Source organism: Muntiacus reevesi, chromosome 1 (genome assembly GCF_963930625.1).
Source record: "Muntiacus reevesi chromosome 1, mMunRee1.1, whole genome shotgun sequence".
In the NCBI taxonomy this organism is placed as follows: Eukaryota; Metazoa; Chordata; class Mammalia; order Artiodactyla; family Cervidae; genus Muntiacus; species Muntiacus reevesi.
Genome location: NC_089249.1, coordinates 15,598,787 through 15,612,762, shown reverse-complemented (window position 1 = coordinate 15,612,762; position 13,976 = coordinate 15,598,787). Strand labels below are relative to the sequence as shown.

At 42.8% G+C, this 13,976-nt stretch overlaps 1 protein-coding gene across 2 annotated transcripts in view; it reads right to left on the bottom strand.

Moving 5' to 3' along the window:
* Window positions 1–13,976, bottom strand: part of POLR3B (RNA polymerase III subunit B) — a 108,233-nt gene that overhangs the window by 47,843 nt on the left and 46,414 nt on the right. For both annotated transcript variants that reach the window (XR_010663585.1, XM_065938420.1), the window contains exons 14-18: window positions 13,619–13,819; window positions 11,030–11,192; window positions 9,651–9,804; window positions 6,542–6,616; window positions 5,890–5,988 (exon numbers count right to left, since the gene is read on the bottom strand). Coding sequence is in view for 1 of the 2 variants with exons in the window: in XM_065938420.1 (XP_065794492.1) it covers window positions 5,890–5,988; window positions 6,542–6,616; window positions 9,651–9,804; window positions 11,030–11,192; window positions 13,619–13,819 (692 nt within the window). In the remaining variant the exon portion in view is untranslated. The remainder of the gene's footprint in view (window positions 1–5,889; window positions 5,989–6,541; window positions 6,617–9,650; window positions 9,805–11,029; window positions 11,193–13,618; window positions 13,820–13,976) is intronic.

The following is a 13,976-nucleotide window of genomic DNA, read 5'->3' as shown; positions in this document are numbered from 1 at the left end:
CTGGCGTAGGCTACCATGCCCTTCTCCAGGGGATCTTCCTGACTCAGGGATTGAACCTGGGTCTCCTGAACTGCTGGCAGACTCTCTACCGTCTGAGCCACCAGGGGATCAATACTGTAACCACCAGCTAAACATGGCTGTTGAGCAAGTGAAAAGTTAGAACAGTGTAGCTGAGAAGCTGAATTCTTAATCAGTTATTTTAAATCTTTTTGTTATGCTCGTAATCACTTAAATGTATTAATCTACCTTTTCAGTTGTAAATGTTATGAAATCAGATCAAGTATTTCCAATGAAAATTTAGCATCCAAATTGAGATATGGTATAACTACACACCAGATAAGACTTGGCAGGAAAAAAATGTAAAGTCTCTCAGTGTTTTTATAATGAATACATGTTGATATGATAATCTTTCAGATACACTGGGTTAAGTAAAATTATTAAAATTAATTTCATCTCTTTCTTTTTTACTTCTTTAATGTGGCTATGAGAAAACTTAAAGTTATACGGTGACTTGCATTATATTTTTACTAGACTGCTCAGTTCTAGATACTGGCAACAAAGCAAGACTTTGCCTAGTACATGTTAGAACATTGATTACTTTCATAATATAATTTTGCATAAAACTCAGTTTTGGTTAAATGATAAAGGCAACTGAGACACCTCAATGAGAAAGGGCAGCCAGACTGTTTTCAGGTCTTGATGAAATATCTCACATCCAGGACCTGTGGTCTTCAATGACCCTCTATCCTTTCCTTGAGTGTTTCTGAAGCACAACCTTAACCGTAATTTCAACAGTTTACAGTACTTCTGAAGAGAAGTGATTTCCAAGATAACCCAATACATCATGGAGAAATGGTTGCAATGTACCTGGCAAAGATCTCCCACTTATCCAGTTATCCATCTATTTATTTTTCAAAAAATGTGTACTAAATTTTGTCCCTTGTTTGGTTAGACAGCATGTTTTCCATGCAGTTTTTGGTTTTGAAGAATCCAGTTCTGACCCCACAATCTCGCAGAACCCCAACCCTCTCAGACACTTTAGGTCTTTGTCAGCAGAAAGGAAAATGGCTCTAGGCTTTGCTTTCTTTCTTTTTGTTTTTTTGATAGAAAAACAGCTTATAGAAACATTTTATAACCAAGAAAGAAACAGTTTGTTAAAAGGTACTGTTCTGTTTATATTTAATATGATGGCCAATTTGACCAATCCAAAAAACTTTATGTCTTCTGAGGTAAAAATTGGGATAAGCTGAAAATGAAGAAGGTAAAGATCTAAGTTTCCTCTTTTTTCGTGACAAGAACATATATAAGATTATTTGAAAGTCCAAACTTTATAAAAGTCTGGATTTGAATTTTACAAAGCAGAAAGGAATTTTATAGCATTGGCCAAAAAGTTACTTGGGTTTTTGTGTAACATCTTATCATTCAATATTATTCAAAATTATAACCACTCTAAGCTTCTATCCTAAACAAGAAATAGGAGACTTCCTGTTCACCATGCATAAGGGCCTTAAATTTAGCTCAAATTAAGAATAACTGACCTGTTGCTTTGCAATAGTGGAAAAAGTTAGAAATAGCCTAAATAGTCATCAATAGTGGAACAAATTAAACAAGGTATTTATGTACAGACAACATAATCAAAAGCAATTAAAATAAAGTATTTATATGTATAAATATATACACATACATTCATGTGGAAAAATATCCAGGATGATAACGTTAATAACGCTGAGTGAAAAAATCAAGATGCTGAAAATAACTGTAACCATGCATGTATGTTTGCATTTACCTAAAAAAATCTAGAAGAGTACATATTAAACCATTAGCACTGGCTACTTCTGGAGGGTGGAGTTTGGTGGGATGGGGAATTACTTTATGTACTTCTACATTTTAATAAATATCCTAAGTATGAATTACTATCACTTTTTTCTTATTTTTAAAGTAAAATTAATTTGATGTATGGGATAACTTGGTGATTGGGTGATACTGATAATCATTCTCCTTTGCAGAGGGAGGTTTGTGACATTGTACAGGAGGCAGTGATCAAGACCATCCCCAAGAAAAAGAAAGGCAAAAAGGCAAAATGGTTGTCTGAGGAGGCCTTACAAACAGCTATGAAAAGAAGAGAAGCCAAAGGCAAAGGAGAAAAGAAGAGATATACCCATTTGAATGCAGAGTTCCAAAGAATAGCAAGGAGAGATAAGAAAGACTTCCTCGGGGATCAATGCAAAGAAAAAAAGGAAAACAACAGAATGGGAAAGACTAGAGATCTCGTCAAGAAAATTAGAGATACCAAGGGAACTTTTCATGCAAATAAAGGACAGAAATGGTATGGACCTAACAGAAGCAGAAGATATTAAGAAGAGGTGGCAAGAATACATAGAAGAACTATACAAAAAAGATCTTCAAGACCCAGATAATCACACTGGTGTGATCACTCACCTAGAGTCAAACATCCTGGAATGCTAAGTCAAGAGGGCCTTAGGAAGCATCACTGTGAACAAAGCTAGAGGAGGTGATGGAATTCCAGTTGAGCTATTTCAAATCCTAAAAGATGATGCTGTGAAAGTGCTGCACGCAATATGCCAACAAATCTGGAAAACTCAGCAGTGGCCACAGGACTGGAAAAGGTCTGTTTTCATTCCAATCCCAAAGAAAGACAACGCCAAAGAATGATGAAACTACCGCACAAAACTGCACTCATCTCACACGCTAGCAAAGTAATGCTCAAAATTCTCTAAGCCAGGATTCAACAGTACGTGAACCATGAACTTCCAGATGTTCAAGCTGGATTTAGAAAAGGCAGAGGAACCAGAGATCAAATTGCCAACATCCACTGGATCATCAAAAAGGCAAGAGAGTCCCAGAAAAACATCTATTGTTTTATTAACTACACCAAAGCCTTTGATTGTGTGCATCACAATAAACTGTGAAAATTCTTCAAGAGATGGGAATACCGGACCACCTGACCTACCTGCCTCCTGAGAAACCTGTATGCAGGTAAAGAAGCAACAGTTAGAACTGGACATGGAACAACAGACTGGTTCCAAATCAGAAAAGGAGTATGTCAAGGCTGTATATTGTTACCCTGCTTATTTAACTTATATGCAGAGTACAGCATGAGAAACGTTGGGCTGGAGGAAGCACAAGCTGGAATCAAGATTGCCAGGAGAAATATTAATAACCTCAGATATGCAGATGACACCACACTTATAGCAGAAAGTGAAGAAGAACTAAAGAGCCTCTTGATGAAAGTGAAAGAGAAGAGTGAAAAAGTTGGCCTAAAACTCAAGATCATGGCATCTGGTCCCATTCACTTCATGGCAAACAGAGGGGGAAACAGTGGAAACAGTGACAGAGTTTATTTTGCGGGGCTCCAAAATCACTGCAGATGGTGACTGCAGCCATGAAATTAAAAGACACTTGCTCCTTGGAAAAAAGTTATGATCAACCTAGAAAGCATATTAAAAAGCAGAGACATTACTTTGCCAACAAAGGTCCGTCTAGTCAAAGCTATGGTTTTTCCAGTATCATGGATGGATGTGAGAGTTGGACTATAAAGAAAGCTGAGCGCCGAAGAATTGCTGCTTTTGAACTGTGGTGTTGGAGAAGACTCTTGAGAGTCCCTTGGACTGCAAGGAGATCCAACCAGTCCATCCTAAAGGAGATCAGTCCTGAATATTCATTGGAAGGACTGATGCTGAAGTTGAAACTCCAATATTTTGGCCACCTGATGCGAAGAACTGACTCATTTGAAAAGACCCTGATGCTGGCAAAGATTGAGGGCAGGAGGAGAAGGGGATGACAGAGGATGAGATGGTTGGATGGCATCACCAACTTGATGGACATGAGTTTGAGTAAACTCCGGGAGTTGCTGATGGACAGGGAGGCCTGGCGTGCTGCAGTCCATGGGGTCACAAAGAGTCAGACACGACTGAGCGACGGAACTGAACTTGTAGCAGTAAACAAAACAGAGAGAATGCCTGCCTTCATGAAGCTTCTACTGGAGGGAGGTAGACAACACAGATGCATCAATAAAATGTGCATTTTACAGATTTTAAGATTTAAGCACTAGAAAAATAAAGTCGTGAACAGGGGTGGACAGAGGAAGGGTTTCAACTTTAAATAGGGTGGTCAGGAAAACTCGCTGAGGAGGTGGTGCCTGAGTGAAGACTTGGAGAATGTGAAGGAGTGAGCCATGCAGGTAGGTGAGAGCAGTCCCGGCAGAGGGCTTGGGGCAGGAGTGAAGGCGAGGCCAGTGTGGTCAAAGCAGAATGAGGAAGAAGACGACAGAGCGGCACAGGTTCCGTGTAGGAACATGAAGGCCTCCGCAGGGACTGCAGAGGGAGAGGGGAAGCCACTGAAGGTGGTGGTGGGGTCGGGGGTGGGGGACGGGGTTGAGAAGAGCAGGGACGAGAGCATTCTGATCCTTGAAGAACAGGCTACGTAAGAACAGGTGCAAACCTAGTCAGAAGCCTTTTCAAGGGTCCAGACAAGCAACGGCAGCGGCCTGCTATGTGAAGGAGAGCTCAAATACCAAGTATACTTGGAAAGTCCACATGGTGTGTTAAGTGATTAGATGTGGGTGCAGGGCAGAAGAGGAGGCAAAGCTGAAACTGAGGTTTTGGGCCTGAGTAACGATGATGGAGGCTTTCCTGGCGGCTCAGGGGTAAAGAACCTGCCTGCCCATGTAGGAGACGTAGGTTTGATCCCTGGGTCAGGAAGATTCCCCTGAAAAAGGAAATGGCAACCCACTCCAGTATTCTTGCCTGGAAAACCTCACGGACAGAGGAGCCTGGCGGGATACAGTCTGTGGGATCGCAAGAGTCAGACATGGCTTAGTGACTAAACCACCTCCATCATTTAACAGTTCTCCTTTACACTCAATCTTGAAATGAGGGGTATAAAAATTGTACTTTGAGAGATTCACACATTTAAGAATGAAAAACTGACTGAAAAGCATTATTTACTAAATTACAGTAAGACAAAAATAAAACGGTACATTTCATCTGGCAGCAGAAAACAGAAAAGTGCTTTCCTGATTGAAGACATAAATAGTTATCAGGTGGCAGTATTAACCATTTAACAATATAACTGCAAAAATTCTCATTTTAGGTAACTGGTACGTAAGTGGTATAGTTTCTAAGTCACATCCAACTCTTGCAATCCCATGGACTGTAGCCTGCCAGGTTCCTCTGTTCACAAGATTTTCTCAGGCAAGAATACTGGAGTGGACTGCCATTTCCTTCTCCACGGGATCTTCCCGATCCAGGAATCAAACCCTGGTCTTCTGTATTGAAGGCGGATTCTTTACCAACTGAGCTATCAGAAAAGCCCAAAGTGGTACCTTAGCCACAAGCATCAGACAGCAAATGATAGAAATGTCTTTTAATGTATTTCAAATGGAACACAGATATTTCTAAAAATATCACTGTTCTAGAAGAAACACTGTGGACACATTAACATTTCATGTCAATACTGCACATAGATTTAGAGATATCTTTACAGCAAAACAACATAGGGAATTTATGCACTGACAACAGGAATTCAGATATCCACTGACAAAATCAACCCTGAAAGATAAAAACACCATTACATAGCCTGATTCGTTAGTTCAATTTTTGTCAGTAATTGAAGTAGAGAAGCAATTCCTTTTAAGAAACACACACTATGTGTAAAATGAAAAGGAAGGATAATTAAATCTAAAGATTATTTGTTAGCAGTTCTGTGATACTCTTGGGATGAGCAATGGATTATGCTTCATTATAAAACAGAATACTCCTAACAGTTCCTACTAAGAATACACAACAGAACTGAAGACGAAATGAAAAAAGGAGGCTGTGTCTAACATCAGAACAGGTTTTAATTTTGGCTGTTATGGATCCTACTTACTTATTAATTGTATGTTCATAGAGTGCGATGTTACAGTCATTTTCTTCATTCACATCTAAGTATTCAACCAGACTCTCATGTAAGAAATCTTCAAAATTCCTGAGAAAATATTGGTGAAATGGACACTTAAAAAGCATTTTACTGCCATATTTTATATGCAATAATGGAAGATATGTGCTTTCACTTAGCCTCAAAGCATCCTTCTCTCCCAGAAAGTATCAATACACTGGGATACTTGAAACATGTTATTCCTAGACCACAGTTATCACAAATCACCAAAATATTAGAAAAATCTATGATTCTTGTTAGTCTGGTCCCGCTTCTAAAAACACCTTTTATGATTTAAAAAGTTCTATATGATGAGAGACCCAGTATCTACATCAACATAGCTTTCTCCTACTACTTCATCTGTGCTTTACACCATCATTCTATAACCTGCATTATCTAAACTGATAAACAGTTTTATCATGTCCAAGCAAGCTCACATAGAGAAAAGGTTTTTAACAGGTGGTTATATTTGGTAGAGAGGAATTAAGAGACTAAAAATGAAAATATGCTTTTTATAAACGCTCAGCTCAAACACCATTACTTCCACTTAGATCATATAAATGAGTCTTAAGGAGACTGAGGAGCTTTGCTTTTGGCTACTTACCGGTACCCCTGAGCCAGCTCTTCCATATGCTTATTTGTGACTGCAGGTTTCTGTTTCTTTACAATTATATAGGGTCTGGAAGAGAAAAAAACAGCTTTACAGCAATGGTTCAACAGAAGAACAAAACCAATAAATCCACTGTAGTGAAGTGAGGGAAGCTATAGACCTGTTTCTGGATTGTTTGAGGACACCAGGTATTTTTTACAAGTGTGAGATCACAGGGGCCTATTTTCTCTTTCACATACACCAGCCCATGCACAGGCACGTGTTCACACACACAGTTATCTCGTGCAAGTATCTTTGGAAGTATTTGGTTCTGAATGAGAAAGCAATGTGAAATAATACTCGATAAAGTCTAGCAAAAAAAAAACACCAAAAACTTTAATACCTTAAATATCATATGTTTTTGTAAATGCATCCATCATACCAAAAATGCCTTGTGATTTCATACTGGGAATATGGAGAGATCAGCAGTCAGAGACAACAGTCACTGAGAGAAACAGTGGCGTTTTTAGCGAAGGTCTGATGACCGGCAGCGGCCTACACTGCTTTTGCTTCAGGATAAACCTCAGCGGACGACAGGAGCAGGGTACCTAAAGCTACGTACAACCAAAGAGTGGGTATGAGCGGGCAGAGAATAAAGCCTTCCCACTCTGTGACGTTTGGTGATGTCATGGTTTAAGTAAGGCAGGGCGCCTCGGTCCACGCGTTCTGACAGATTAACCTGTAACTGTCAGTGGGGACCTGCCTCTGAGGGCTCCGCCTCCGCGAGGAAACGCGGACACAGAGGACGGCGCGCGGCTCGGAAGGTCAAGGGCTGTTGCTATGTGGACAAGCGGCTCTCGCAGAGGAGCGGGAGGCGGCAGGCGCTCGTGCACCCACCCTCAGGCCCATGCGACCTTCGGGACTGACGCGCACCTGCAGACAGCAGAGAGGAAGGGCTGCACGATTACAACAGGGGGAACAAGGGCTGAAAATGGCTCGACGCTTCCCTGAAGTCCTGGCTGCTCCTCCCACCAGGGAAGCAGGAGCCCTGCCCTCCCCAGGGGGCTTGCAGTTTAGCTCAGGACAAGAGGGTGACAGGTGCTGACAGAGCGGGGACAGGCGAGGCAAGGGGCTGCACTTAGCCACCGTTCACTTTATTCCACAAATTCTACTAATTCTTCCTGCCAGGTCTCTGTGGGGTCATTATAAAGTCACTTCTAAAAAAGAATTGGTTTTCTTTTTAGGCTATGCCATATTATATTGGGTATAGTGAAATGTCTTAAAAAAGAGTAATTGAGAAAATGTCAGTGTTTTCCCCACCCTTAACTGGACCACGTTAGTGGCTATAAGTAAGCACCCCGTGTTTGCCTAGCATCCTACAAGGCACTTACCACACCTTGTATCAATCCTAGGAAGGCACTGATATTTACATTTTTACTGATGAGGAAAATCAAGGCCCAGAGACTCAAGTAATAAACTCAAGAGTCACATGAGTCAATAAGTGGAATATTAGGATTCAAACATGGGTATAAGCTTCAATTAGGGCTTTTTGATCGCAGAGAACAGGAACCAACGCTGGCTAATTTAAGCAAAGACGAAGTTTACTAAAAAGTAAGTAGAAGAGGAAAATTTTAAGGAATTTACTAAAAGGCTCAAAACTTACTAGAAAAGAATGAAAGAAAAGGTGCAAGGCTCAGCCTCAGAAAGAAAAGGAGCTAAGAGCCAGAGCACCAAAGATCTCCACAGATCCCGAAAGGCAGGGGCGTGGGCCGTCTCCTGCATGCACTGCTGTCTGGATGAGTCTGTTCTGACCACGTCTTGCTCTCAGTTACTCTCCTCGGGATTCAAGCTCTCTGAAGACAGCCTGACTGGCCTGGCTTGGGTCATATGCCTGGTCTTTGGCTGAGCAAGAGAGAGCACCTGACTGACCAACCCAGGAAGACTGCCGGTGGGGAAGCGCAAGCCTAAGGAAAACAAGGAGAGCGACCGGAAGGAGAAAGGGAGGCTGGACAGACAGACGCAAAGGCAGTCCACGTTCCCAGCTGTCAGCCTTGCCAGCTCCCCAGCCTCTGCGAGCTCAGCGACTTGTGCCCTCACACCACGAGGCCCCCAAGGAGAGACCCTGGTGAATCGAGTGCAGGCCTGGGAAACGAGGTGACATCCGCAGCAGAGGTCCTTGCATACCCCAAAGCACCAGACTCCACGTCATACCGGTCTCTGTGTCCCTCCCTCTGAACAAAGCAGGCCCTAAACACCGCTGAGCGAACACAAGGCACCCGCTCCTCTAAGGGGGGAACGTGGTGTCGTCTCTCCGGGCTGCCATGTTTTCTTTCTTGCATCCCCTAGCTTTCTTCCTTCCCTCCTCTATCCTGTAAAGCAACAGTACTCAACACCCTCCCCTCCCCCGCCCCGCTTTGTTTCCCCAAAGGATTTGGGCTTTTGTTTATTTTACTTCGTTTTTTTTTAATGTTTATCTTTAGTTTATTTATTTATTTGGCTGCACTGGGTCCTAGTTGCAGCATGCAGGATCTAGTCCCTGACCAGGGATCAAACCTGGGCCCCCTGCACTGGGAGCTCAGAGTCTTAGCCACTGGACCACCAGGGAAGTCTGTATGCATCCTTTAAAGCTCAGATCAGAGCAATCAGAATAGAGTGGGTAAAATCAGGATTACTGGAGTCAAGTGAATTCTAAGAACTTTCCAGTAAAAAAAGACTCCACCACTATCTGGTTTTGGCTAATTTACTTAGTCTCACCAAATCCCAGTATCTCATTTGTTAAATGAAAATAATAATCCAACCTCATAGGGTTGAATGTGGTTAAAGCCTTACAGACAGAGCATCTATTAAGATAATACATAATGGCTGGCACTTACTACTCGAATAGTTGGTTGTTATTACTAATTATTTCTGCCTTTCCCAGCAGACTGAGTTCTCTGAGGGCAAAGACTGACTCCCATTAATCTCTGAATCCCCAGTAGCCAAGATGCATATTCATGAGGTGTTTGCTAACTGAATTAAATTTATCTTAACAATGAAAGAGTTTAAAGCAACTTCTAAAATCAAAACAAGTCCTTTTCTTTCAAGAGTAAATAAAGAGATCTTAACTATTTCAAGCCACACCTACCTGCACAGTCTTCCTCCATCAGAGGAAATATAGACACATCGATCTGTCAGATTTGTTGAGATGGAAACAAACTCATTGATATAGCCTGCTCTTCGCATCAGTCGAAATGTATTCACCAGCTTCTTGTGATCTCGAATGACACCCAGGATGTTACCTAAGCAGAAAGAAGTAAGAATGTTCAAGATTGAAATAAAAAATACATCTAATGGATTTAAAATATCTGCTCAATAAAAAGAATCACCAGCAGTGAGCAGTCATTTGGAAATACCGTTACTGAGCCTGCAGCCAGTCTGCAAGGCTGGAGGGCGCAACAGAGTGGGGGGCGGAGGGGTCAAGGGCATCCAGGGAACTCAAATCCAGAGCTGGCCTACCACACGCTGGCTGCGTATCGCTGGTGAAGTCAGTCTGGCTCCTCTGTCAGCACTATGCAGGCCCATGAACTTGGGCTCCAGAGCCCTGGAGCTGAACCCTGGCTCTATCACTTCTACTGTGCTGATGTGAGGGTTAAATGAGCTGATCTCCTGTAGAGCACTTGGAGCTGGACACAGCACTGAGTGATTGCTATCATGAAGCTGCTACTGTTGTTGTCATTATCTGAGAGATGCAGCAGACAGGCTTGGGCTCCCAGGAGGTGCTGGGTGAACCTGCGGGGCAAGGTCACACTCAGCGTGAGCTGCCAGAATGCACTGACCAGGCAGGCACTGAACGGCCCCGTTTCCTTCCTACCAGCCTTCACAGTAGGTGGTGAAGCCCCCCCAGAGCGGGAAGGAGGGGGAGAAGACGTGGGGGCTGAGGTGAGGATGAGCACGTGCAGCACCCCAGGGAGGGGACAGACACCCAGCCACCAAGCCACACCTGCTGCAGCGTCTCTGGAGGACCCTGAGGGGATGGGAAGGGGTGTGAGAGCAGCAGGTGGAGCTGGAGCGGGAGGAAAGGGGCCCTCCTGCAGAGCCTGCTGACACTTGCTCACTCCGTGGCTGAAGACAAGTCATCTCACTCTAAGGGCTGACCTGATTATTTCTGCAGAAGGCCTCACATATTTAACTTGAACTTAAGGATATTGTGCTGAACCGCGTTCCACTGCGGATACGCTGGCAGCTGCCACAGGGCCTCTGCACCTTTACCTTTCGCTCTGACAGCCACATCATCTCAGAACCTGGGTGACCCGGTCAATGGAATAAGTGTTTGTTACCATTTTTTCTACCTTTCAGCTAATGTCAACCTGGGTCCAGAACTAAGGTACACTCAGGGAGTAGAGCTCAGTGGCAGAGAATCTGACTGCAGAATTAAAAGTATATTTGTGCTTTAAATACATAGTCAATTCCTTCCCCTCCCACCACAGATCGTTTAGGATCAACATGCCTCCCCAGCAGACTCACCATTGAGGAAGACAAGAAACACATTTGGGTAAGAGAGCTCTTCCCCACACAGTAAGTTCACATCTTCTACTCCCAAGTTACTGGCTAATTTGACAATGGGTCCATCTTCCATGTCAGTCGTGATGTGTGTCATAAGGGCCAAGTTTTTAACCAAACCACATGCCTAAAAAACAAAAGATAGTCATGTCTAAGAATGAACATGAACAACACAAAACACAGTCTGTGTCTGAATATAGCTCACCATTCTGCTGGCAGCAAGGCACAGCAGTGCGGCCTCACAGGGGACACTTCAGAGAGTCATACAAAGCCTGAAGGATGCTGCTGCTGCTGCTGCTAAGTCGCATTAGTCATGTCCGACTCTGTGCGACCCCATAGATGGCAGCCCACCAGGCTCCCCCGTCCCTGGGATTCTCCAGGCAAGAACACTGGAGTGGGGTGCCATTTCCTTCTCCAAGGCATGAAAGTGAAGTCACTCAGTCGTGTCTGACTCTTAGCGACCCCATGGACCGCAGCCTACCAGGCTCCTCCGTCCATGGGAGTTTCCAGGCAAAAGTACTGGAGTGGGTTGCCATTGCCTTCTCCACCTGAAGGATACACCTACCCTTTATTTCAGAGGAAGTGACACTAAAGTCACAAGCGAGGATATAAACATAGATTTAGCCACAGAAATGCTCAGTACTATTTGTACTGGAAATGATGATGGCATTATAAATGTCCCCTCCCCAAAGAAACTGATTTACCTAAATTGTCACTTCCCAACAACAGTATATCATAGTCATTAAGATGATGTTGTGTAAAAGAGTAAAGGAAAACACTGATAATTGTGAATACATGAACATAAAACTTCTGGCCTGAAATAAGAGATAGTCTGCAAAATAACTGGCCAGTACTCTATAAGCTTCTTGATCTTAAAAAATAAAGACAGACTGAACAAACTGCTCCAGATTAAGAGACTAAGGAAGCTTGACAACTGAAAGTGCAATCTTGGGATCAGAAGAAACATGGCAGGACAACTGGCAAAATCTGAATAAGGTCTAGAGATTACAATACTGTTACCAATGCTAATTTCGTGAGGTTGATAAATATAATTATGTACTACAGTTACATAAGACATCACATTTACGGAATCTAGGTGAACTATCATGGAAACTCTGCACTATTTTTGGAATTTTTTTTTATGTCTAAGATTATTCCAAAGTAAAAAGGAAATGAAAAAAAAATTCTTTTAAACTTCTATACAACCAAAGAAAAAAATTTAAAGCAAATATAAACAAGGACTTAAAACAACAAATTAAGAAAAAAAAAAAGCCACTTGAGACACATGTGATATGTAAAGATTACATCTTTAATTCTTTTTTTTTTTTTTTTTTTTTTTTTACATCTTTAATTCTTAAAAACCATCTTCTGTAGTGATACACAAAAGTTTCTTTATTGAGATTAGCTGAAGCAAGCTCTGGGAAACCTGGTGTTCCAAAGCTCAAGATGTATAAACTAGGCAAATTTGACAAGCAGCACAATTTTAGCATGAATTTCCATATGGTTTAAAATAAATTAGGAGAAAAATGATAATTTCTAAAAATTATAACCCTGTATGGACTTCTACTTTTTACCTCTCCCAAGTCATAACAAATCCCTACTTTGGAACATACATCTTTTACTTGTCCTAATTAACTAATTTATTCATTCAGCATATATTTATGGGACCTCTACTCAGAATGAGGTTCTGGACTAAGGAGCCTGGGATACAATGGTGAACCTAACATGGTTCCTTCCACCAGAAGTTTACAAGCTAGAAGGAATAAGATCAAGTGAAACCAATGATAGCTAACACAAAGGAGAAAGAGCCACTACACAGGAAATAGTTGGTGTCGTGATGTAAACCACTTTAAACTCCTTGGTTTAGTGTTTAGGTAACTGCTTATGTTTCCTATATAAGTGGCAGGAATCCACTTTAAGTCTTGGACTGTATTCTACTGGTTGGCTGCAGTTGTGACTTTGATGTCCTCTAAGAAGAGTCAAGGAAAATAAGGAGTTGTTTAAAAAGAGCTTCTCATGAGCAAAGGTGATGAGTCTCCCAATTTTCCTTCCTATTCTTATTCCCTATTCATTGAGTGGTTTGACTCTTGGGATAAAATAAAACACGCAAGAACATTTGGCCCGTATGTCTCTTCAGGTGAGAAAAGAAAGTAAAAGTGTTACTCAGCTGTGTCTGGGTCTTTTGCAGCCTCTGGACTGTACTCTGGCAGGCTTCTCTGTCCACGGAATTCTCTAGGCAAGAATACTACAGTGGGTGGCCATAGCCATCTCCAGGACACCTTACTAACCCAAGGACTGAACCCAGGTCTCTTGTATTGCAGGCGGATTCTTTACCTCTGGGCCACCAGGGAACCCCCTCTTTAGGTGAGCTAGTAATAGTAAACCAAAGGCCTCTGGAGGTACTGTTTGGGAGTGACACTGATGTTCTCACACGCTGCATCAGCACTTCTCTGGAAGACAAAAGGTTGACCCCGGAGGGGAGGCAGCCCGGGGGATGGGGCAGGAGCAGAGCAGCCATCACCTGTGACACAGCGGGGACCTCAGGCACCTTACCTCTCCTTCGGGAGTGTCAGAGGGGCACAGCATGCCCCACTGGGACGGCTGGAGGGATCGAGGACCGCTCACTTTTCTTGTTTTTTCGAACTGGGAAGAGATTCTCGTCATCATGCCCAAGGCGGATATATATGACAAGCGAGACAGCACCTGAGTCACCCCCTGGCGATCCATTTTAAATCTCTTTAGAGACCAATTGCCCTGGAGAGAGAGGAGAGACATGAGACCAGCCGGGACCACTCGTGCTGCCTGACACCCTGCAGTCGTGCTGAGAGGCTCTGCGCAGGGACTGCTTGTTTGTGAAATCAGAGTCAAGATACACAGTCAGAAACCAAAACATCACAACTAAAATCTAGCC